This window comes from Myxine glutinosa, chromosome 5 (assembly GCF_964187855.1).
Source record: "Myxine glutinosa chromosome 5, kmMyxGlut1.1, whole genome shotgun sequence".
Lineage (NCBI taxonomy): Eukaryota > Metazoa > Chordata > Myxini > Myxiniformes > Myxinidae > Myxine > Myxine glutinosa.
Window position 1 is genome coordinate 11,754,435 of NC_136265.1, and position 26,939 is coordinate 11,781,373.

Consider the following 26,939-nt stretch of genomic DNA (forward strand, 5'->3'; position numbering starts at 1 on the left):
ACAGACAGACAAACAGAGAGACAGGAGTGAAAACATATAACCTCTGTCCACCTTTGGTGGTGGAGGTAATTGTACTAGATATCTGCATATATTGATAAAATTGTGTGTGTGTGTGTGTGTGTGTGTTCATATATGTGTTTGTGTGTGTGTGTGCATGTATGTGTGCATGCATTTGCATATGTATGTGTGTATATGTATGCGTGTGTGTGTATGCGTGTGCATGTCCTTGTGCAAAAGACACGATATGTAAGGACTTCTTAGAGATATTTATTTGTATATTTAATACACTTGCAGAAAAAACGGAATGAAAAACAAAGTATAAAAGATCCAAACTATGTTTATTGTGCAGCAGAAGTTTGTTCATCATGTGTCTAGTTGTACGTATACCCTACAGCATTCTTCATAGCACGTGTGTACACGGAGGAGTAAAATTTCCCAGTTTGATTAAACAATCATTTGCGGTCATCAAGTAGAATACAAACACTTTCAAAGACCTTCCTGATGACCTGGAGAGAAATAACTTATTTTTGTAAAAAATAAAAGAAATAGTAAAAAGCAGAATGGAATATGCATCAAAGGTGAAACCGTTATACTAAATGTCCTTTACATTTCCTTGAAACGCCAGAACTTCAAAGCAAGTTGTGGAATGTTTTTTTTTTGTTTTTTTTTTAAAGAATATCAGAACTTCCTGGAGTTATGTTTCCAAATTGCGATTGGCGCGGAGTGGAAAACTTTGGAGGTCATGGGATGTATCTCAGCAAAGGAAGTGTAAGTGAGTGGGAAGGGCAGCAGCAATTAGCGGTGAAGCCAAGGCAGTAGTGTAGTTGTTCATACATGACAGATTAGGGAGATGAATATCATCTGGAGACAGATTTTCACTTCCTTTACATCGAAGATTGCCTTTGAATGCTTAATTCTACTCTTTATTGGTAATTTCCTTTTAAAGGAGAGGTATAGCTGGCTTCATCAAGTGGAAAGTTCTTTCTCCAATTGATACTTACAGGTACAGCATGAGATGCGGGTGATATGAGCGACAGCATGTCGTTGTCCTGCGACAGGGGACCCGCAGCCTCCATCGGTGGAATTACCGTAATATAATCCCACCGGGTGGGTGGGAAACCTGGGTAAGTCCAGCTTCAGCCATGTTGGTGGACAGAGACTGGTCAATGTGACCGGAAATACGACAGCCGCACTCGGACTGGACTGCGCCAGCGTCTCGCCGATACGTCTCAAGGTTGCTGCAGCATCGGAAGGCGAAACGTGACATACCACAAACAAAATGACCACTGTAATATCTAAACCTTGCCCCAGTCACATGGGATGAGTTAAGGAAATTAAAATTCATAAAATCATTTGTTGCAATGTGGAAAATCTGTGCATGACGCATCTAAGAACGTCTCTAGATCAACATGACGCGTCAGCGTACCGATCGAGTCTGCGCCGCCTGGCAGCGCCCAAGACATCTGAGATGGCACAACAACTTGGCAGTTTAAAGCTGGTATTGCAAATTTGGTTCGATGGGCACAACAAGGACACACACAATCTATATCCAGTTTCCCGTTTCAAACGATTCGTACGTTTGAGAAGTCCATTCAACTCCATCTCGTTCCAGACTGTTGCAGTATAGGTATCTTGCAGTGTAGTCATGAAGCCATCATATTGACCGTTCTGTGACATATCCTCAGTCGTGACATCATTCCAATGGTTTCTACAATGCGAGTGACCACAATTGTACAAGCGGTGAGACTGCATGATTGATCGAGAGTTTCTGGTGAAGTTGAGACAGCTTGCAACACTTCAGAGTTCTCTTTACGCACAGCTGCCTTTATCCCAGATTCGTGCAAAAGCCCCTACCGTGCACGGAACCTCGTCGTGGTTTCAATGTCTGTCGTTTTATGTCGGGACGGGGCTATACGCAAGAGGCCGGATGGTCCAAACAAGGTCTGAGTGAACGACCCACATCGGAAGGACGATGTTGTGATGAAGGTAACGCGGGTCCCAGCACTGGTGCCACTTGGCTGCATTTGTCGTAGTTGATGCCAGAAAAGTCCTGCACGGCCTCCTTCTCCAGGGAAGGCCCACTCTTAGTGTGGCGACGGTGTTTGTAATAACAAATGGCTGCCAGCACCACGACCATGCATATCACCACTGCCGATGTCACTGTGACTACCACAACCGTAACTGATGCATTTTCCTCTTGGAATTTGGCAGGGGAGTAGCTGTGGCTGTACATTCTCGTGGCAGGTGGTGTATTTGCTTGGGCACAGCGTTGTTTGGCCGTGGTGACTGAACCGCTCTGCATAGGCTGCAGACATAAGTTGTACGTGGAATTTGGGTGCAAGCCACGGAGGGCATACGACGCGTATGAAGGTGGCAGATTGAGGCTGATGGGCCTCGGGTCGGCGCCGCTTACGTCTCGGTAAGTCAGTTGGTAACCCCACACAACCAATCCATCAGGTAGATCCGGGAATCTCACTTCAAGGGACGTGCTGGAAAGTGATCGAACCCACGAAGGTCTGTCACGCAGGTGTGGTGCAAGTGTTGTGGTGTTCCCTTTCTGGCAGTGTTTACCATACCATGGTCCTACACAGATGCAGCGTCCTATCACATGTTGCACAACCACACATGAGCCACCATTGAGACACCTCAGTCCTTTGCAGGGCGTGACAGAACCAGTTTCCTTCCGGCCACCTTCAATACGCTGACTTGTTGTGGAAGTAGCGCTCGTTGATTGCGGTAAAATTGTTGCTGTGATTCTAGCTGTGGCAGATGTTCTGGAAGTGGTTAATAAGGTAGTAATGGTGCTTACAGAAGCTGTTGAAACCAATGTGGACGTGGGAATACGTTCAGTGCTGGTGGCGGTTGTCCGGGTGTTCTCTACCTTAGGAAGGCAGCCAAGTTCAGAGTGAGTGATTCCTCTGAGCATACGGCCTGCAACATGAGGTGGGAAATGGCAGCGCATTTCATTGGGTTTCAGTATTCGCATTGTTGTTGTATGCAACCAATGCACCAGTGAGGCCAGGCGGCAGTCACAGTAAAAAAGGTTGCCAGCGAGACCCAGTTCGCGAAGGTCAGTAAGATGGTCGAAGGTGCCCTGCTCTGTTGCCTGCTGTCCCGTGTAGCTCAGGTCAAGTGCGCGCAGCCGAAGAAGGGCAGCCAACGCTGCTTTCTGCAAAGGTCCGAGCTCAAAATTGTGCGACAAGTTGAGGTGTACAAGACCAGGCATCCGTTGCAAGGCTACCGGAACAGTCCTGAGGAGATTATTTGAGATGTCCAGGCGACGAAGATTGCTTGCGTTGTCAAAAACGTCGGCCTGCAGTTCTTCCAGCGCTGCAGATGCGAGGCTGAGAATCTCGACGTTGATGTCCGAAAGGGAGCCAGGTGCCAGACGGCCCAGTGGGTTCCCACTGAGATCCAACAACAATAGTTGGGGAGTCCTCAAGGCTGGAAAATTTGTAAGACGATTTCCTTTCAGCTTCAGCTCCAGCAGGTTTGGCAGGTGGTCAAAGCTTCCTTCGGCAATGCTGACAATGCGGTTTTGCTCGAGGTAAAGTCTCTCCAAGTCTTGGAGTCCCCTAAATGTAACGTATGAGATTGCTGTGAGCTGGTTCCCAGTTAGATCAAGGTTATTGAGATGGGCAAGAGAGTTGAATATTCCAGGTGGAAGGTCTGCGATGTGGTTTAGCGACAAGTCGAGCGATGAAAGATGGCCGAGGCCTTGAAAGGAAGACGCTTCCACTTGAGAAAGGTTGTTTGCAAACAGGTATAGATCCGAGGTGGTGGGGGGAATGGGTCGAGGGATGGATTGCAGGTCCTTGCCGATGCAGAACACACGGTCGTCGGAGCAGGAACAGGTCCGAGGACAGAAGTACTTGCTGCAAGTTAGAGTTGCAGAAAGCGTTGCGAGCAGTAGTGATTGCCGCAGCAACCATCTCGCAGGCAGGGGCACCATTCTGCAAATAAATGAAAAAGCAAATCATCACATGCTGACGAACAACGGGAAGGACATAGATGGCATACTTGGACACAATTAGTTCTCTTAAAACCGTTTGCAAGGAGAAAGCTGGGTTAAAGTTTGCATCCTTGCAATTGATTACAAAGTACCACCCACTGTGTGAGCTTTACAATTTGCTTCGAGGAACCTTGATTTTCCACACTGCTACTTTCCAGTATAACCGACTGAACCGGTTTTCAATTTCTAAAGTGTTGCACAGGTGGATGGGTTCTATCAACACTGCACATTCAGGCCTCACAGCTCCCATTCAGAAATGTGATCTAGGTGGTGCTGGTGAAGGATTTAGGAGGGGGTTCAATCCTGCATGGTGTTACTCTCAGTGTGTTGGGGACCTGCTGTACTTGAGGAGAAACTAAAAACATGGAATTTCTCTCTCTCGATTGGATCTTCTCATAAAATATCGCTATCTGCTTGCCCTCCAGACATGTAAACAGAGATTGTAATTTTAAAGTTGTCTTTGAAACAGGTTGTCACATCTCTACCCATCAACTCACTGACATGTGACATGCAAGATATATATATATACATACACACAATTATATATATATATACACACACACAATCACACATATATATATAAATGTATGATTGTGTCAATAACCATTGCATTGCACTCTTGATCTACCTGTCCGTCTCCTATCCCACGCACAATTGATACCTGTCCAGTTCTGCACAATCCCCAGCCGTTTAAAAGCATGGTCGTATCAGAACCCTTTCTTCAAGCCACAGGCTACTTACAACACTCTATTTTTTTTTTTTTTAAATACAGAGTCGAGGCTCATGGAAGAGCTAGTACTAGTACACTGAACGGATCAGGACGTAACAGGACAAAAGGAACAGTAGAGAGGTGGGGACACCAACAGCGGAATTGCAGGCCAAGAAAGAGTGAGGCTTGGACTAACAATGGGTGTGGGGAGGAACGGGGGGCAGGAGAGGGCGCATGCGGCTGACAAGATGGATACAGAAGGAAGCTCTCAGGAAGGACAAACGAGAAATTTGGAAGGAGGGCTTGGGGTGTCGGTTAACGAGGGTAGTAAAGGCCATGGTTTTAGATTAGGGAAGATCTGAGATGCTGAACAGCTGTCTTGAAGACTTGGAGGGAAGAATGAGATTAAAATAATTTAATAATCTCGTTTCTTCAATAACTTAATTTGCTTTTCTCTAAGTTTTGTCTGGCTCCTTCACTCCCAAAAAGCAATTCGAAAAAACTGCTGCTTTGTCTAATGTTCCGACTGACGAAGAACAGCTGCGTCGTATCACCCACCAATCCTGGCAGAAAACCTCCTCCGCAGAGGCCGCTCACACGAGTGTGCACACGTGACCTCCTCAGAGCGGGTGAGTAAACATTGGGGAGAGATGAGTAGTCAAGGCTGAGGGTTAGTAAGGCCTATGAAGGGTTAGATGGCGAAGGCGACGTCGTGAAACTTGCTTCAAGCGCAGACATAATTTTCAAATTTATTGCGGGACGACAATCGTGTTGTTTGATGGGTTCGGCATATGTACGCCATTGTGGTGGTTCTAGCACCTTAACAGAAATTACAGGAATTATGCCATTCTGGGTAGCTAGAATTTTCTAGAAACAGAACACTTAACACGACAAGTGACGTGTTGCAGTTGATTTATTCATATCCGGCTTCCCTAAGTGTATTTGGTGAAGTAAAATATTTAATTAACCAGTTTATTCGTTTTCTTGCAAAAACGTTCATAGCACTTTTTATGTGGAACTCCTATTTGTTCCTACTATGGAAAAAATGTTGTACCCAATGTCGAGGCTCATGGAGGAGCAAGAACATAACTAAGAATGGATTAGGACAAATCAAATAATGCAACGGAACAGAAGGAACAGAAGAAAGAGAGAGGAAAACACACCAACAGCAGGGATGAGGAACAAAAATGTAGGAAGACTTGGAGAAATGAGGGATGTGCGAAGGAATGATGGGTCGGAGAGGATGGACGTAGTGGACAAGATGGATACAGAAGCAAACTTAGGAAGGCAAAAACTGGAAATTTGGAAAGAGGTGGCTTTGCGGAGAGTTAACAGGCATTTTCAAAATCATGGTTTTGGATTTGGATGATCTGAGATGGTAGTGAACAGATTTAGTGAAGACCTGGAGGGAAGAATGAGATTGAAGAGGATGTGGAAGTTGGTTCCACACACAGGGGAAAAACGAGGAATGGATGAATGGAGGTGAGTGATGACCCTGGATTTTGAGAGTTTCGCCAGAAAGGGGTTGAAACTGATTGATGGGGAACTGATAGGCCCCTAGACCCAGGCTCATCACAGGAGATTCCAATGATGGTGAAGGCCTTTGGTTTCCATGGCGTCAAGATGAGCGAGGTTTGAGGCAGGGGCGCCAGCTCAGAACGGGGAGCAGTACTCCATCAAGCTCTGAATGAAGGCCTTGTAGGTGAATCAGAGTAACGATGGCCTAAGGAAGGACTTTTTACGATGGAGGATGACCAGTGGCTTTGTGGTTTACGAAAGAAAATCATGGCTGATCCACTTTCTCTCCAATCTCATCCTTCCCTCCAAATCTTCAAGACATGTTTTCACCACCATCTCAGATCATCCTCCACCCAAAACCATTATCCTTTCTAGCCTCGTCTATCCCCACCAATCCTACCAAAATCCAGAGTTTGCTTCTGTATCCATACTGTCCACCCCTTATGACCTTCCCTACTTCTCCAGTTCCTTTTGTTCAGTTGCATCCTAATATGTTCATTGTTCTAGCTTTTCACGAGCCTTGACTTGGTATACAAAATAAAGAAGCCCCAGAACAGAGCCTTGACAAGGAGAGGAGATGAAAGGATTCCGTTGAAAGCAACATGTTGGCTACGAGAATGTCGGAAGTCAGGAAGTCATGTTTGGAGTTGGCCTTGGATTCCATAGGCAGACAGTTTGGAGAGCAAGGTGGGATGCCAGACTGCATCGAAATCTCGATTGATGCCAAGAGAGACGGCTCCGATCTCATATCTGACATCGAGGGCCTCCATCCATTGTTGGGAGAGTAGAAGCAGCTTGTCCAAGGTGGAGTAACCTGGTCTGAAACCAAATTGGTGATCTGAGATAATGTTGTTGGAGAAAAGGAGGAATTTCATATCAACTGTGATGATGGATTCCATAACCTTGCTGATGATTGGGAGTAAGCCGATAGGTCTGTAGGTAAGGGGATCAGTTTTTGCTCCTTCTTATGTAATGCAGACTGCACTGATGTTGGTGGATTTCCAAACATATTTTTTGGAAGATGATCTAGCACAATTGACAGGGTGAAAAGGGCAGAGGGAGGATGTGCAAGGGGAGCAGAGCAGGTTTTTAGGGTTAGGGTTAGGCTGACACGTGAGCTGATGCCATCCCGTCCAGTAGCAGATCCAGAGTCTAAGGTCGCCAGAAACTTCTCCACCTTCTCAGGTGCAATAGACACAGTTCAGGTGCATTTGGGTACGACTGGATAGGAGGAATACAGAAAGCGAGCGGTTGGGACACACAGATTTGGAAGCAAACACAGGATTTAGGCATTCGGCCTTCTCACAAGCCGAGTCGGCTGTGGTTCCATTTATGTCGGCTTTGAAAGCGAGGAGCCGGGCATCAGGGCAGCCATTCGGGCAGTCCAAGAACAAAGACTCGAGAAGAAAACTCAGGAAAGGCTTAAGGGACGGTGGAAGGCTAATTACGGTGCGTGTTTACATGGGGGATGTGTGTGCGTCACATCATGAATGTATGTTTGCGTTTTGAATGTCGGCTTGGGATCTGCGAGAGCTGAACATTCCAGGCCTCATATCACATCTGGAAGTCAAGAGATAGCCTCAACCCCCAAGCTGCGCATGCAGATGCCGATGGAAGAAGCAAGTCTGAAGACGCGGACATGAATATCGAATTCCAAAGCAACGCCAATGAAAACCTGCTTGAGAGAAAGAATACCATTCTGAAAAGCCTTATACTGTATGTGGTGGTCGATGTAGTTTGAACATCGATATGAAAAATGCCCTTCTGGGATCTAAACCATGAACTCTGCAATCCTGGACTCCTGCCGATCTGCGGAGAGGATTTGTGCAAGGGTGTGCGTATCCCCAAAAGGCTGTCTTTGTTTGGCGCTGTAATTATCTTCCGACTCTCAGAGGGGATGACTCTGCACTCGCCAACTGCAGCCACTCTTTAATGAGTGCTGTTCTCCCTCCCAGTGCGTTATACATCCAGCGCTTAAGCTCGTCCGCCCTGTTGCCGAGGTGCTTGAAAAGTCCATCTCAAGTATTCGTGTTCAACCCGAAATCTGGCCCCCGTCACTCCATCTTACTAACTGCCTGGAAAAGATGCTTGCGGAGCCATATACAAAGAACTTTTTCCGTAGCTTAGCAACACAACCACGATCATTAGCAGCACGAAAACATTGACACGTCCCTGAGAAGAATCGGTGATGACGGGTGCCCAACACGCACCAGAGGGTCCCTGAGACTCACCGGCGTGTGCCCAACACGCACCAGAGGGTCCCTGAGACTCACCGGCGTGTGCCCAACACGCACCAGAGGGTCCCTGAGACTCACCGGCATGTGCCCAAGACGCACCAGAGGGTCCCTGAGACTCACCGGCGTGTGCCCAAGACGCACCAGAGGGTCCCTGAGACTCACCGGCATTTGCCTTCTTTTCAATCAATTGCAATCGGAGTTTTGGTTGGAGTAAATCTTACCAGATTAGGTTAAGAGTTTCAGTTCAAGCACATGCATTATTATTGTTATTATTATTTCTGTTTAAAGAATGTGTGCGTGTGTGTGTGTTTATATGTTTGTGTGTGTGTGTGTGTATGATTGTGTGTGTGTGTGTGTATGTATGTGTATGTATGTATATGTTTGTGTGTGTATGTATGTATGTATGTATGTATGTATGTATGTATATATATATATATATATATATATATATATATATATATATATATATATATATATACATATATATATACATATATATATACATACATACATACATACATACATACAAACACACACAGACAAACACACACATACATACATGTGTGTGTGTTTGTCTGTGTGTGCATGTTTGTGTGTGTGTGTGTATGTATGTATGTGTGTGTATGTATATGTTTGTGTGTGTATGTGTATGTTTGTGTGTGTATGTGTATGTTTGTGTGTGTATGTGTATGTATGTATATATTTGTGTGTGTATGTATATGTATGTGTGTGTTTGTGCATGTACATGTGTGTATTTGTGTGTGTATGTGTATGTATGTATTTGTGTGTGTATGTGTATGTATGTATGTATGTATGTATGTATGTATGTATGTATGTATGTATGTGTATGTATGTGTGTGTGTATGTTTGTGTGTGTGTGTGTGTGTGTGTGTATGTTTGTGTGTGTGCGTGTGTGTTTGTCTGTGTGTTTGTGTGTGCATGTGTATGTATGTGTGTGTGCTTGTCTGTGTGTGTGTGTTTGTTTGTGCGTGTTTGTTTGTCTGCGTGTGTTTGTGTGTCTGCGTGCAACTCTCATACACCATGTAGAGTAAGAATGCTGCAGCACAACTGTCACCTGAACACAGGAAAATGCGTATGTATGGACGGAGGGCTGTGAAATACTGGATGTCCCCGTACAAGAATAAGAAATAACAGTGTTTGGGCCTTATACAATGGCGGGCCCCCAGCTTCGTCTCGGCTCCAGCTTCGTCCCCCATCCTTGCTGGAACCTCGTCCTCAAGCCAGCCTCGGGATCACTCTGCATTCCACGTGATGTATGTCAGGTCTTTACGTGATGTGCCGTTGTAATCCCATTGTGCTTGTATTGTTTGCCATTTTGACCTCTTGCCAAGTTTCTGGGAGGGTTTAAAAACAACTGATTTATTGCAGTCGCTACCTGCGTTGGATGCTTTTTTAAAGACTCCAGGTGTTTAATCAAATAAAAAGCTATTTGCTTCGGTGTTAAAGAGAACGACTCTGGCTTAGACTAGAAGCAGAGATCAGGTCGGTGACACACACAAAGTTGATGAAATACAATTGCTATATTCCGCACAAACTCTCAACATACACCGCCCACTCCGTGTGTACTACCTGTCCGAGCCAACCCGTCACGACTTCTGGGGGGATGCAAAACTTGGAGGACGGTTAAACCATATAAAATATCTGAGGTGGCAAATATTATTTGCTAATCCGACGTTGTAGCACAAAAAAATGAGGACAAATGAGGACAGAGACCATGGTTGCTCGGTAAACACCGTACTCAGAGTGTTTTGCACGTAGAGGTGCCAGTCACGAAGGTGGCGTGTCAAAACAGGTATATGTTTATTTCTATATGCCCCGTGATTGCTGTCACCGCTTGATTGATTGCGATACCTTGAGGGCCTTATTGAAGGGCTCCAAAGGTTGTTTACAATGTCCTTGGCGTACCGTCATGCAGAGCAAGGTGAGGATGCCCGGAAACCTGAAACGTTTGGAGGATGAAACTCCGTACGTGCACAATTCAACTTTCTCAGGAGGTCAATTTGGCCGCCCTTGAATGTCAGGTGAACCTGTACCAATGAATCTTACCTGGACCTTCGTCGGACTACTTAAAACATTTCAACTGTTACCTGGTGGCCTGATGTCACAGGTATTATAACATCTATTCAACGTTTATAATCAAGCTGACTGTAAAACTTTGCTCTTCGTGGATTATTTACTTGGCCGTCAGTCTCTTTGTCTTTGTCTTTGTCTGCAATTTTCTCAGGTGTGTGGAGGACACAAAATACCTGGTTAATTTACTTTTGCTCGTTTTCTATTTATTTATTTATTTATTTATTTTGGTACCTGGTTAACACACAAAATACCTGGTTAACTTTTTTTTTTTAAATAGATACTCAGTCGAGGCTTGTGTAAGAGGTAACACATATAACATATAAAAAGGGAGCGGGAAACAAGAGGAGGAAAGAGGGAAACACAAGAACAGTAGGGAACAGGGATATCGGGAGATCTGTGGAAGGGAGAGGGCTGAGGCGGGGTACACGGGATAAACAAGACACTACAGGGGATTTCAGGAAAGAAAACGGAATGTGAAGGAGGTGGATTTGGGGTGAATTAATGGGGGTATAAAAGATCAAGGTTTTGGATGGGGGAAGATACGAGATGGTGGTGAACAGCTGTTTTAAAGACCTGGACGGACGCGTGGGATTGAAGAGAGTGAGGGAGTTTGTTCCAGAGGTGGGAAACAAGAGGAATGAAGGAGTGAAGGTGAATAGAGAGTCTTTATTTTGGCAGTTTAACCATAAGAGGGTTGTAGGCAGATCTTGTGCGACCTGTAGGAATATTGGGGGGACAGAGTCTAGAGAGAGCTGGGGGAGCAAGGCCAGAGAGGAGTCGGTAGAAGAGAGAAAGACCACCTACCTGCCTGCGGCGAGTAAGTGAAAGGCCCTCGGAGTTAGCTTCATCACGGGAGATTCCAATGATTCTGAAAGTTTTGGTTTCAAGAGCGTGAAGCCGAGCTAGGTGTGAGGCCGGAGCACCGGCCCAGAGGGGAGAGCAATATTCCATTGAGCTGCGGATGAAAGCCTTGCATGTGGTGAGGAGCTCAGGTGTGCCAAATCTTTCATTGCAATCCAATTCATTTTTTTTTCTCCTACCTATATCTCTCGACCATTTCTTGAAGTCTGACATTGTTGTCGAAAAGCCGTGGCGTTGATATATAAAGTTTTGCAAACTCATGTGACCGATGCACGCTGTCATTTTTGGGTGATGGTCCATAAGTGACCTCCAGGTGTCACATGTTTAAGGACATAATCACGATAGTTTACATGTTTAAGGGCATATTATAATATCCATGTTTAAGTACATATGATACTTTACATGTTTAAGGACATATGATATATCACATGTTTACGGCCATATCATGATACTTTACATGTTCAAGGACATATCATGATATAGTACATGTTTCAGGCCATATCACGATAATTTACATGTTTAAGGCCATATCATGATAATTTACATGTTTAAGGCCATACATGATAATTTACATGTTTAAGGCCATATCATGATAATTTACATGTTTGAGGCCATACATGATAATTTACATGTTTAAGGCCATAGCATGATAATTTACATGTTTAAGGCCATACATGATAATTTACATGTTTAAGGCCATATCATGATAATTTTACATGTTTACGGCCATATCATGATACTTTACATGTTCAAGGACATATCATGATATAGTACATGTTTAAGGCCATATCATGATAATTTACATGTTTAAGGCCATACATGATAATTTACATTTTTAAGGCCATATCATGATAATTTTACATGTTTACGGCCATATCATGATACTTTACATGTTCAAGGACATATCATGATATAGTACATGTTTAAGGCCATATCATGATAATTTACATGTTTAAGGCCATACATGATAATTTACATGTTTAAGGCCATATCATGATAATTTTACATGTTTAAGGCCATACATGATAATTTACATGTTTAAGGCCATATCATGATAATTTTACATGTTTACGGCCATATCATGATACTTTACATGTTCAAAGACATATCATGATATAGTACATGTTTAAGGCCATACCATGATAATTTTACATGTTTATGGCCATATCATGATACTTTACATGTTCAAGGACATATCATGATATAGTACATGTTTCAGGCCATATCATGATAATTTACATGTTTAAGGCCATATCATGATAATTTACATGTTTAAGGCCATACATGATAATTTACATGTTTACGGCCATATCATGATAATTTACATGTTTAAGGCCATACATGATAATTTACATGTTGAAATGCAGATTTCTTTGTTATCACAGAAATTTACGATTTACAGGTATTGTCCCGAATAGTCATCACATTGCAATTCGCTGTTGGTTCCAGGTACATGTTGTGCAGTTTGTCCTTGTGTTTACCCATGCAATGTTGTCGATGACAAACAGAAGTCAAAATAAAACTGTGAATGATAAATTGATGTTGCAGTGAGAATGCAATTTGGAGTAAGGTGAATTGAAAAGGTTGCTCCCTGCATTTCCCGATGCTTCAGTTGCGTTGCCCTAACGTTTCATTTCTGATCGTACAAAATATCGACGACTGCCTGGGGAAGCAGACTTTATTCCCGATGAAAGGACACCTTGTTAGCCAGGCCTCTACGACAAACGCCCCCCTGTTCTCCACCTTAACAACCCCCTGTCACATGCCGGCGAAACTCCTAGCCCCGTGATCCGAAGGATGTCATGAGAGCCGGTTCAGGCGGACGAGGGCATGGGACATAGGAGACACGAGGATTGTAATAAGCATCTTCGTTCATCATGTACGTACAAGAATTGGAATCCTTTTTGCAACGTTGACAAAAGAAAACGGATGGATTCACCTCTTCTGAAGACGAAAAGACTTTACCTTCCACAGCTCTTCTCCAACTTCACTTCCTGCACTATTGTTGCTTTGTTGCTTTATTTATTTATTACAAAAGGCTGACTTTGCATTTTAGTCATCACTGGAACACATCAAATTCCATCATATGACGAGATTCCTTTTCATTCTCATGCAAATTTTATGTGACATGGTATGGAGCGAACTATTTGTAACGTATGAAGGGGAGAGTGGGTTTGAGCTGGTACATAATCTATACGTTTGAGAAGGGGAAGTGGTGGATCAAAGTCTGAAATTCCATCACATTTGCATACATAATATATAGATTATCTCTGATGAAATTTTAAGCACTTCCTCTACTTGTTTTAAACACATGAATTAGTTCTAGAGTTATTGAAGACCAATTAGACCACTTCTCAATGAGAACCACTCGTTTAAAAATTACATGTGTGACTGATGATGTCATGGCACACAGATCTTACATGTTTAAGGACATAATCATGATAGTTTACATGTTTAAGGACATATGATATATTACATGTTCAAAGCCATATCATGATAAATTTACATGCTTATAGTCATATCATGATACTTTACATGTTTAAGGACATATCATGATATAGTACATGTTTAAGGCCATATCATGATAATTTACATGTTCAAGGCCATACATGATAATTTACATGCTGATGGCTATATGATGATACTTTACATGTTTAAGGACATATGACATATCATGTTTATGGACATATCATGATACTTTCCATGTTTGACGACATATAATACTTTACTTGTTTTAAGGACATATCATGACATTACATGATGAGACGAATACACCAAACATGAGAATCTAACAAGTTTCAATCTGAAATAAACTTTCGTTTCTCTCCTTTTTGGAGGTACCCATGACATCATGTATAAGCATTAAATGATGCAATGTTCATCATAAATACCAAATATGTTCATATGTAATAAGGTTGATGTACCTCTTATTGTAATGGACAATATGAGATTATCATCGCTGCGAGTTAGAAAACTTTGATATGTTGAATGATTGTTGTTCAATGCTCCTTTTTTGCGGACCTTACCCCATGTTTATCTTTAACCTTCACCAATTGCGCAAAACTGTGACGAGCTCTATTCGGGCTGTTGGTAGAGTTCCTTGTTCTCGTGGCCTATAAGGGAACTGGGATCTGCAATACGGATGGGGAGTGAGAAAGACAAACACAGAACATAAATAGTGTTTTTGTAGATGATTGAAGGAAGAATGGACATGGGGGAAGAATGAGATCAAATGGACGATACTTCACATGTTTAAGAGCCATGGAAGGAGGACACTCGGAGGGGTGAGGCCGGTGGGCGAACAAGCCTGATACGATACCAACTCAAACACAACAAAAGGAAAGTGAGGGAGAGGGGAGAAAACGCAATTCTCTAACCTGGAAAAGACGCATGGGGTGCCAGGGGGGTTAATGAGGGTAGAAAAGATCACGAGTACGGCTTGGGGATGTGGTGAATAGTTAGGTATCTTGGAGCACCTGAGTGGAGATGAGCAGTGAGCCTGGATTTTGGGAATGTCACCAAAAGTGGGTTACTTGGAGACCACATTCACCTTGCGGAGTACAGCGCAAGGAAAAGGCAGAGGATGCACAACTAGAAAATAGAGGTAGAAGTCAGACTTTTGAGTGACTGGACATCTTAAAGAGGTTTGATTGTTCTGGAAGTCGATGGGAGGGTTTGCCAGACAGTCCTTTCGGAGAGACAGGGCGAATGTGTGGGATTTGTCTGGGGTTTAAAGACATATTCCAAGTGTTGTACCAGCTCCTGATTCCATCAGGGTCTGCGGCATACCTACCTGAAGGATGTGAGGTCCTCCAGCAGAGGGGGAGTCATCAGCAAAGAGATGAGCTGGATTTTTCCGGGAATCTGAAATATTGTTGATGAAGATGAGGAACCACACTCGGCCCAATACACTGCCTTGGGGCACCCTTGACAGGGAGAGGAGGTTACAGAATCCCGTCGAGAGCCGGGTGTTTCCTACAAGAGTAGAGAAAGTCGGTAAGCCACAAGAGGAGGTAACCCTGAGTTCGGAAAGGAAGACAAGGTGCCAGACTATCAATTGCTCGATTATATATCCCAAGAGATGTTCCTGATTACATGTCTGAGATTTAGGACCTCCATCCATTGTTCGAGAGATTCCATGTCTGAGATTGATGACCTCCTTTCATTGTTCAAGAGATTCCATGTTTGAGATTTGAGATTTACGGCCTCCATCCATTGTTCGAGTGGTTCCATGTCAAAGATTGAGGACCTCCATCCATTGTTCGAGAGGTTCCATGTCTGAGATTGAGGACCTCCATCCATTGTTTGAGAGATTCCATGTCTGAGATTGAGGACCTCCAGTCATTGTTTGAGAGATTCCATGTCTGAGATTGAGGACCTTAATCCATTGTTCAAGAGATTCCATGGCTGAGATTGAGGACCTTTATCCATTGTTCGAGAGATTCCATGTCTGAAATTGAGGACCTCTCACCATTGTTCGAGAGATTCCATGTCTAAGATTGAGGTCCTCCATCCATTGTTCGAAAGATTTCATGTCTGAGATTGAGGACCTCTATCCATTGTTAGCAGAGCAGGAGCAGCATGTCCAGCGTGGAGTGATCCGGTCTGAATCTGAACTGACGGTCTGAAATCATGCCTTGAAGAAAAGATTTGATGTCGACTGAGTGATTGATTCCATGATTTTGCATATAATTGGAAGGTGTGCAAACTAAAAGGTGTGCAGCTAAGAAGTTCTGTTTTTGTGACTTCTTTATGTATTGCAGTTGGTTGACAGAGGCAGACGGAAGATGACCCTGGCAAATAGGTGTACCCAGCGGAGAGAGGATATGCAAAAGCGGTGGAGTGGGTTTTTAGGACAATTGAACTAATGCCGCCCGGGCCTGTTGCAGAATTGAAGTTGAGGGTTGGCAGAAACTTGTTCACCTTCTCAGGTGAAAAGATGCAGAGTGCAAGATCAGTTTGGACACGAGAAGGTAGGGTAAACATGTATACATAATTTGGATGTAAACACAGAATTGAAGCATTAGGCCTACTCACGTGTGGAGTCGGCTGTGGTTCCATTTGAAGTGAGGGAAGGGATGGAGCGTTCTCCAGAGACCGACTTCGCAAGGCGCCATCGGGTTTCGGAGGAGGGAGACAAGTTTGAAAGTTCAATCTTGAGGTTGGACAGATGTTTTCTGGCCCTCCTGAGAGTAGACACACACACTTGTTGCGGAATTAGTGGAATGATCTGAGGTTGCCTTCGGTCGGATTTGTCTTCCAAGAAGAGAAGGCGAGTTGTGGAAAAGCAACTGCCGCACGATATGATTCAGTGTCCTAGGCACGATAGGATGGGTATGATAACTGCGGAGGAGGTGGTATAAATCTGTCATCTGTGCATAAGGGAGAGGAGGTTTTTGTGGAAGAATTCCCAGGTGGAATCAGTGAGGGGAGGCAAGGATAAGACCAGTCCTGAAAAGAGAGAGTAGCTTGCATTCCCTGCTCGTCAGACTGAGTGAACTGTCAGTCTCTCTGTGGCACAGACATGATAACGATCATGAATCAAAGCAACTTAGTTTCACTTTAAATTCAAGCCCCCCTCCTCCCTTGTCTTGTGCCATGCGTGACGTCATTGGTACCTCCTTCGTCGTAAAAACAAAGTTGGAGAAAAGTTTTCGTTCAGCTTGAAAGTTTTCAGAAGTTTGTTTCACAAGTTTATTTTAAATGTGTAAAACTGTGTGACGGTCGCAAACGCACTTTCAAAATTCATTCTCGGTTTTGGGCACTGATGACGTCATCGTACACAAATCCAGTACTTGGACTGGAGGGACATTTGTTGTTAGCAGGTGCAGGTGAGCAGATTAATCGCTGAACTTTTAAAAATCATTTTACTCACATGCGGATGTATTAAATATTTGGAGAATCAGCACAGTGGGTATTTAAATACCTGTTCATCCAAAGGTGTAAAGGCACTGATAAAGCTCGTGTTATGGCCATGGGGGTGTATTTACCAAACCCGATCGGCTGTGGTTACATTAATTGTGTTTGAGCGGTTAGGCTGTGGTTACATTGTGTTTGAGTGGTTAGGCTGTGGTTACATTGTGTTCGAGTGGTTAGACTGTGGTTACATTGTGTTCGAGTGGCTAGGCTGTGGTTACATTGTGTTCGAGTGGTTAGACTGTGGTTACATTGTGTTTGAGTGGTTAGACTATGGTTACATTGTGTTCAAGTGGTTAGACTGTGGTTACATTGTGTTTGGGCGGTTGGACTGTGGTTACATTGTGTTTGAACAGTTAGACTGTGGTTACATTGTGTTTGAGCGGTTAGACTGTGGTTACATTGTGTTTGAGCGGTTAGATTGTGGTTACATTGTGTTTGAGCGGTTGGACTGTGGTTACATTGTGTTTGAGCGGTTGGACTGTGGTTACATTGTGTTTGAGTGGTTAGACTGTGGTTACATTGTGTTTGAACAGATAGACTGTGGTTACATTGTGTTTGAGCGGTTAGACTGTGGTTACATTGTGTTTGAGTGGTTAGACTGTGGTTACATTGTGTTTGAGCGGTTAGATTGTGGTTACATTGTGTTTGAGCGGTTGGACTGTGGTTACATTGTGTTTGAGCGGTTGGACTGTGGTTACATTGTGTTTGAGCAGTTGGACTGTGGCTCATTGTGTTTGAGTGGTTAGACTGTGGTTACATTGTGTTTGAGCGGTTAGACTGTGGTTACATTGTGTTTGAGCGGTTAGACTGTGGTTACATTGTGTTTGAGCGGTTAGACTGGTTACATTGTGTTTGAGCGGTTGGACTGTGGTTACATTGTGTTTGAGCGGTTGGACTGTGGTTACATTGTGTTTGAGCGGTTGGACTGTGGTTACATTGTGTTTGAGCGGTTAGACTGGTTACATTGTGTTTGAGCGGTTAGACTGTGGTTACATTGTGTTTGAGCGGTTGGACTGTGGTTACATTGTGTTTGAGCGGTTGGACTGTGATTACATTGTGTTTGAGCGGTTAGACTGTGGTTACATTGTGTTTGAGCGGTTGGACTGTGGTTACATTGTGTTTGAGCGGTTGGACTGTGGTTACATTGTGTTTGAGCGGTTGGACTGTGGTTACATTGTGTTTGAGCGGTTGGACTGTGGTTACATTGTGTTTGAGCGGTTGGACTGTGGTTACATTGTGTTTGAGCGGTTGGACTGTGGTTACATTGTGTTTGAGTGGTTAGACTGTGGTTACATTGTGTTTGAGTGGTTAGACTGTGGTTACATTGTGTTTGAGCGGTTAGACTGTGGTTACATTGTGTTTGAGCGGTTAGACTGTGGTTACATTGTGTTTGAGCGGTTAGACTGTGGTTACATTGTGTTTGAGCGGTTAGACTGTGGTTACATTGTGTTTGAGCGGTTAGACTGGTTACATTGTGTTTGAGCGGTTGGACTGTGATTACATTGTGTTTGAGCGGTTAGATTGTGGTTACATTGTGTTTGAGCGGTTAGACTGGTTACATTGTGTTTGAGTGGTTAGACTGTGGTTACATTGTGTTCGAGTGGTTAGACTGTGGTTACATTGTGTTCGAGTGGTTAGGATGTGGTTCGACTGTAGTTACATTGTGTTCGAGTGGTTAGGATGTGGTTTAACTGTGGTTACATTGTGTTCGAGTGGTTAGGATGTGGTTAGACTGTGGTTACATTGTGTTCGAGTGGTTAGGATGTGGTTAGACTGTAGTTACATTGTGTTGGGGTGGTTAGGATGTAGTTACATTGTGCTTGAGTGGTTAGTATGTGGTTAAACTGTAGTTATTTTGTGTTGGAGTGGTTATGATGTGGTTAAACTGTGGTTACATTGTGTTTGAGCGGTTGGACTGTGGTTACATTGTGTTTGAGCGGTTGGACTGTGGTTACATTGTGTTTGAGCGGTTAGACTGTGATTACATTGTGTTTGAGCGGTTAGACTGTGGTTACATTGTGTTTGAGTGGTTAGACTGTGGTTACATTGTGTTTGAGCGGTTAGACTGTGGTTACATTGTGTTTGAGCGGTTAGACTGTGGTTACATTGTGTTTGAGCGGTTAGACTGGTTACATTGTGTTCAAGTGGTTAGACTGTGGTTACATTGTGTTTGAGCGGTTGGACTGTGATTACATTGTGTTTGAGCGGTTAGACTGTGGTTACATTGTGTTTGAGTGGTTAGACTGGTTACATTGTGTTTGAGTGGTTAGACTGGTTACATTGTGTTTGAGTGGTTTGACTGGTTACATTGTGTTTGAGTGGTTAGACTGGTTACATTGTGTTTGAGTGGTTAGACTGGTTACATTGTGTTTGAGTGGTTAGACTGGTTACACTGTGTTTGAGTGGTTAGACTGGTTACATTGTGTTTGAGTGGTTAGACTGGTTACATTGTGTTTGAGTGGTTAGACTGGTTACATTGTGTTTGAGTGGTTAGACTGGTTACATTGTGTTTGAGTGGTTAGACTGGTTACATTGTGTTTGAGTGGTTAGACTGGTTACATTGTGTTTGAGTGGTTAGACTGGTTACATTGTGCTTGAGTGGTTAGACTGGTTACATTGTGTTTGAGTGGTTAGACTGGTTACATTGTGTTTGAGCGGTTAGACTGTGGTTACATTGTGTTTGAATGGTTAGACTGGTTACATTGTGTTTGAGCGGTTGGACTGTGATTACATTGTGTTTGAGCGGTTAGACTGTGGTTACATTGTGTTTGAGTGGTTAGACTGTGGTTACATTGTGTTCGAGTGGTTAGACTGTGGTTACATTGTGTTCGAGTGGTTAGGATGTGGTTCGGCTGTAGTTACATTGTGTTCGAGTGGTTAGGATGTGGTTTAACTGTGGTTACATTGTGTTCGAGTGGTTAGGATGTGGTTAGACTGTGGTTACATTGTGTTGGAGTGGTTAGGATGTAGTTACATTGTGCTTGAGTGGTTAAGATGTGGTTAGACTGTAGTTACATTGTGTTGGAGTGGTTAGGATGTGGTTACATTGTGTTCGAGTGGTTAGGATGTGGTTAAACTGTAGTTACATTGTGTTCGAGTGGTTAGACTGTAGTTACATTGTGTTCGAGTGGTTAGACAATGCGAGGCATGTACAGCTCGCTGAAGGCAAACGCTGAGTCAGATCTGGGAATCATAAACCCAGGACTATCTTCCCTTGGTGTTTGTTTTCAGATTAACCGCTTCGATCCTGCAACGTTTGCAAAAGTTTGGGGTTTGGACAGAGTTTGCGCTTTGAGGTTGGGGGAAGATATGGCCTATGATATGGAGTGCGATTAGATTAAGGGGGGGAGGGGGTGATGGTATGTGTGGGTGTGGAAGCAAACATAATAATCAATCATCATCACCAACGCAATTCGGATTTGAACTCACCGTGCAGGTAAATGCAGGTACCGTGGAGGAAACACGCTCAGGAAACCAGGAGTGAAGGATGTGCAACGTTGTTCTCACGAGGATCGATCGAACATCGTCACGATCGGAACGGTCGACGGATCGATCTATGGATGGCTCAAAGCTTGTACTCCGTGCTCTGTCCGCACCCGTCGTTCTCTCTCACTCTGTCTGCGCTGCCGCTGCTTCGCCCAGAGTCGCGGAGGCAGGAGCGCACCGGCCGCCCATTGGTCGAGCGGGAACCCGCCACGCCCACGCCGCCTACTTTAAACCAATGGATTTGCGCTTGTGGCTTCAGGTGTGTTTACAAAGTTTATTTATTTATTTTAGTTGAAATGCTCCAAACTTATTTTCTTACAATTTCTCTGATAATGATTATTATTTTAGTGAATTATGGTTTTCCACCGCTTTGCACGAGGTTGTACATCGAGTTTTAAATGTAACAAAATGAAGGGCAGCAGGTCAATTCTGAGATCAGCAAATAGAGCAATCCCGAAGAGGAATTTATTAGCCGAGCCAGGATTGGACGAGCGTCGAGAATGCATCACGTGCTACGTTTTTACGTACACACGGCCTTGTGTGCAGAGACCCGCACGACCCCGCGAAACGCTGACATGAAACACTTGGATTCGGCTTGGCAAACAAGGTCGCCATGTCTGCCGGTGCACGGATCGACGTACTGATCGAGTCGCCGTTTCCCGCTTGTTTGTGGCTTCGCAGAAGGTCACGTGTCATTGCGTCGTCCGTTGCGCTGGGGCGGCCGAGTCGAAGCGGTCGGCGGGACCAGGTTCTGTCACAATAAAGGCGACGAATGGACGGGGAGGCGAGCGCAATGAACCCCGAGGGACCGAGGCTTGACTGGGGTATGTATGGGAAAAGGCAACAGCTGGCACGCACAACACGCTGGCTGGGCATCTCATGCCCGCTCAAAAAGTTCTTCAACTTCGGACAAAACTTCGGAAAAAGTTCAACTTCGGAAAAAACGTTAGAAAAAGTTCAACTTCGGAAAAAACTTTAGAAAAAGTTCAACTTCGGAAAAAACTTTAGAAAAAGTTCAACTTCGGACAAAACTTTTGAAAACGTGCTACAACTTCGGACAGCACTTTTCAAAAAGCTCTTCAACTTCGGACAGCACTTTTCCAAAAGCTCTTCAACTTAGGACAAAACTTTTCCAAAAGCTCTTCAACTTCGGACAAAACTTTTGAAAACGTGCTACAACTTCGGACAGCACTTTTCAAAAAGCTCTTCAACTTAGGACAAAACTTTTCAAAAAGCTCTTCAACTTCGCACAAAACTTTAGAAAAAGTTCAACTTCGGACAAAACTTTTGAAAACGTCCTTCAACTTCGGACAGAACTTTTCAAAAAGCTCTTCAATTTCGGAAAAAACATTTCAAAAAGTTCAACTTCAGACAAAACTTTTGAAAACGGTCTTCAACTTCGGACAGAACTTTTCAAAAAGCTCTTCAACTTCAGACAAAACTTTAGAAAAAGTTCAACTTCGGAAAAAACTTGAAAACGTCCTTCAACTTCGGACAGAACTTTTCAAAAAGCTCTTCAACTTCGGACAAAACGTTAGAAAAAGTTCAACTTCGGACAAAACTTTTGAAAACGTTCTTCAACTTAGAACAAAACTTTTCAAAAAGTCCAACTTAGGACAAAACTTTTCAAAAAGTTCTTCAACTTCGGACAAAACTTTTGACAAAACATTTGACGGTCATGACTATAAAGTCATGATCCTTGGTGGATCCACGATTAACTTAACGGGCGTAATCCCCAAAACACGGTAACATAACCAGGTACAACACAGGTGACGTTACCAGGCCCAACAAGAACACACAATGAGAACTCGCACTCCTTACCATTAATATTCAAACAGAACTCGCACTATTTACCATTAATATTCAGAGCTCACATTTTTACCATTAATATTCAAACAGAGCTCACACTCCTTACCATCATTCAGACAGAGCTCACACTCTTTACCATTAATATTCAGAGCTCACATTCTTACCATTAATATTCAAACAGAGCTCACACTCCTCACCATTAATATTCAAACAGAACTCACACTCCTTACCATCATTCAGACAGAGCTCACACTCTTTACCATTAATATTCAGAGCTCACATTCTTACCATTAATATTCAAACAGAACTTGCACTCCTTACAATTAATATTCAAACAGCACTCACACTCCGTGCCATTAATATTCAAACAGAACTCACACTCCTTACAATTAATATTCAAACAGAACTCACACTCCTTACAATTAATATTCAAACAGAACTCACTCCTTACAATTAATATTCAAAAAGCACTCACACACTTTACCATTAATATTCAAACAGAACTCACACTCCGTGCCATTAATATTCAAACAGAACTCACACTCCGTGCCATTAAGATTCAAACAGAACTCACACTCCTTACAATTAATATTCAAACATAACTCACTCCTTACAATTAATATTCAAAGAGCACTCGCACTCCTTACCATTAATATTCAAACAACACACACTCCTTACCATTAATATTCAAACAGCACTCACACTCCTTACAATTAATATTCAAACAGAACTCACTCCTTACAATTAATATTCAAAAAGCACTCACACTCCTTACCATTAATATTCAAACAGAGCTCACACTCCTCACCATTAATATTCAAGCAGAACTCACACTCCTTACCATCATTCAGACAGAGCTCACACTCTTTACCATTAATATTCAAACAGAACTCACAATCCTTACCATCATTCAGACAGAGCTCACACTCCTCAACATTAATATTCAAACAGAACTCACAATCCTTACCATCATTCAGACAGAGCTCACACTCCTTACCATTAATATTCAAACAGAACTCACACTCTTTACCATTAATATTCAGAGCTCACATTCTTACCAATAATATTCAAACAGAGCTCACACTCCTCACCATTAATATTCAAACAGAACTCACACTCCTTACCATCATTCAGACAGAGCTCACACTCTTTACCATTAATATTCAAACAGAACTCACAATCCTTACCATCATTCAGACAGAGCTCACACTCCTCACCATTAATATTCAAACAGAACTCACAATCCTTACCACCATTCAGACAGAGCTCACACTCTTTACCATTAATATTTAGAGCTCACATTCTTACCATTAATATTCAAACAGAACTCGCACTCCTTACAATTAATATTCAAACAGCACTCACACTCCTTGCCATTAATATTCAAACAGAACTCACACTCCTTACAATTAATATTCAAACATAACTCACTCCTTACAATTAATATTCAAAAAGCACTCACACTCCTTACCATTAATATTCAAACAACACTCACACTCCTTACCATTAATATTCAAACAGCACTCACACTCCTTACAATTAATATTCAAACAGCACTCACACTCCTTACAATTAATATTTAAACAACACTCACACTCCTTACAATTAATATTTAAACAACACTCACACTCCTTACAATTAATATTTAAACAACACTCACTCCTTACAATTAATATTTAAACAACACTCACACTCCTTACAATAAACATTCAAAAAGCACTCACACTCCTTGTCATTAATATTCAAACAGAACTCACACTCCTTGCAATTAATATTCAAACATAACTCACTCCTTACAATTAATATTCAAAAAGCACTCACACTCCTTACCATTAATATTCAAACAGCACTCACACTCCTTACAATTAATATTTAAACAACACTCGCACTCCTTACAATAAACATTCAAAAAGCACTCACAATCCTTACCATTAATATTCAAACATAGCTCACACTCCTTACAATGAATATGCAAACCGAACTCACACTCCTTACCACTAATAGTGAAACAGAGCTCACACTCCTTTCCATTAATATTCAAACAGAACTCACACTCTTTACCATTAATATTGAGACAGAACTCACACTCCTTACCATCATTCAGACAGAGCTCACACTCTTTACCATTAATATTCAGAGCTCACATTCTTACCATTAATATTCAAACAGAACTTGCACTCCTTACAATTAATATTCAAACAGCACTCACACTCCTTGCGATTAATATTCAAACAGAACTCACACTCCTTACAATTAATATTCAAACATAACTCACTCCTTACAATTAATATTCAAAAAGCACTCACACTCCTTACCATTAATATTCAAACAACACTCACACTCCTTACCATTTTTTTTTTTTTTTTTTTTTGTATACAAGATCGAGGCTCGTGAAAGAGCTAACATTAATCACACAAAAAGACAAACCGACACACAAAACACAAAAAACAAGGGGAGCGGCAGACAAGATGGGGAGAGAGGGGGAAGGACACAAAAGAGAGGGGGAAGAGGGGGAAGGACACAAACACAACATTTGAGAGCAGGGACAACGGGAGGACTTGGGGGGAGGTGGGAGAGGAATAAAACATATGAACACTGCAAGGACTCTGGGGTGAATTACCGGGGGTAGAAAAGATCAAGGTTTTGGATGGCGGAAGATAAGAGATGGTGGTGAACAGCTGTTTTAAAGACCTGGAGGGAGGAGTGGGATTGAAGGGAGTGAGGGAGTTTGTTCCAGAGGCGGGAGAAAAGAGGAATGAAAGAGTGAAGGTGAGCAGAGAGCCTAGACTTTGGCAGTTTAACCATAAGAGGGTTGCAGGCAGATCTTGTGCGACCTGAAGGAATATTGGGGGGACAGAGCACAGAGAGAGCTGGGGGAGCAAGGCCGGAGAGGAGTCGGTTGAAGACAGAAAGACCACCAACCTGCCTGCGGTGAGTGAGTGAAAGGCCCTTGGTGTTGACTACATCGCAGGAGATTCCAATGATTCTGAACGCTTTGGCCTCAACAGCGTGAAGCCGAGCAAGGTGTGAGGCAGGAGCACCAGCCCAGAGGGGAGAACAGTATTCCATTGAGCTGCGGATGAAAGCCTTGTATGTGGTGAGGAGCTCAGGTGTGCCTAGGAAGGACTTCGCACGACGGAGGATGCCCAGTCGGCGACTGGCTTTGGAGGCCAGATTTGAAATGTGGTTTTCCCAGGAAAGATCATGGCAGATAGTGAGACCCAAAAGCTTGAGCGACAGAACTTCTTGGAGAGGATTGTTGAGAAAGTAGATGGGAGGGTTGTCAAGTCGGTCCTTTCGGAGAGACATCGTAAGAGTGTGAGATTTGTCAGGATTGAAAGACATGTTCCACTTGTTTGACCAGTCTGTGATTTTGTCCAGGTCTGCAGAGAGTGAGGAGGCTGCAGACTGCCGATCTGAGGGATGAGGAATGGAGCGACAGAGAGTAGAGTCGTCAGCAAAGAGATAGAGGATTTTCAAGAATCCCCTCTTCAAACATCCCCTCTTCAAACAGCACATTACTATTCAAACAGCACTCACACTCCTTACAATTAATATTTAAACAACACTCACACTCCTTACAATAAACATTCAAAAAGCACTCACAATCCTTACCATTAATATTCAAACATAGCTCACACTCCTTACAATGAATATGCAAACCGAACTCACACTCCTTACCACTAATAGTGAAACAGAGCTCACACTCCTTACCATTAATATACAAACATAGCTCACACTCCTTACAATGAATATTCAAACAGAACTCACACTCCTTACCACTAATAGTGAAACAGAGCTCACACTCCTTACCATTAATATTCAAACAGAACTCACACTCTTTACCATTAATATTGAGACAGAGCTTACACTCTTTACCATCATTCAAACAGCACTCACTCGTTCCCCTCGCAGGAGGAGAGGGTCCGCTTGTCTGTCTGTCTGTCTGTTTGTCCGCACAGAATAAATTATATTTTCTCGGCATCCGTTGGTCCGATTGACAGGAAATTTCCACCATAGGTGCAACTCTACCTGTAGGATTTTGTGATGATAATTATGACGTTGTAGGTCACGTGGTTTGGGCGCCATCTTGGAAAAGCAGAAAAACTTTGCACCTCTATATCTCGTAAAGCGCCGCATAGAAAAAATTGAGACGTGTCTCATTGTAAAGAACTCTCCATGGGGAATAAAATATGTCAATGATGATGTCATAGGTGCCTCGATGATGACGTCATAATTCGACAAGTACAAAACTTCATCCGATCAAGATGAAATTTCTTGAGCGTCATGTAGG

At 43.0% G+C, this 26,939-nt stretch overlaps 1 protein-coding gene and 1 long non-coding RNA gene across 3 annotated transcripts in view; one reads left to right on the plus strand and one right to left on the minus strand.

The window, feature by feature from the left end:
- Positions 1-247: 247 nt before the first annotated feature.
- Positions 248-20,920, minus strand: VASN (vasorin). 2 transcript variants are annotated; one of them, XM_068117827.2, is made up of 4 exons: positions 20,780-20,920; positions 14,458-14,562; positions 9,552-9,734; positions 248-3,953 (listed from the first exon to the last, which is right to left on the minus strand). In XM_068117827.2, exon 4 carries the CDS (start codon positions 3,950-3,952, stop codon positions 1,910-1,912), a length of 2,043 nt encoding a protein of 680 aa, XP_067973928.2. In that variant the 5' UTR covers position 3,953; positions 9,552-9,734; positions 14,458-14,562; positions 20,780-20,920; the 3' UTR covers positions 248-1,909. The 2 variants fall into 2 exon arrangements, with proteins under 2 accessions (XP_067973928.2, XP_067973926.2); XM_068117825.2 differs by lacking the exon at positions 9,552-9,734.
- A 35-nt stretch (positions 20,921-20,955) lies between these two features.
- LOC137427961 (uncharacterized) overlaps positions 20,956-26,939 on the plus strand; it is a 34,995-nt gene continuing 29,011 nt past the window's right edge. The window contains exon 1 of the long non-coding RNA XR_010984615.2: positions 20,956-21,095. This is a non-coding gene — a long non-coding RNA (uncharacterized LOC137427961). The remainder of the gene's footprint in view (positions 21,096-26,939) is intronic.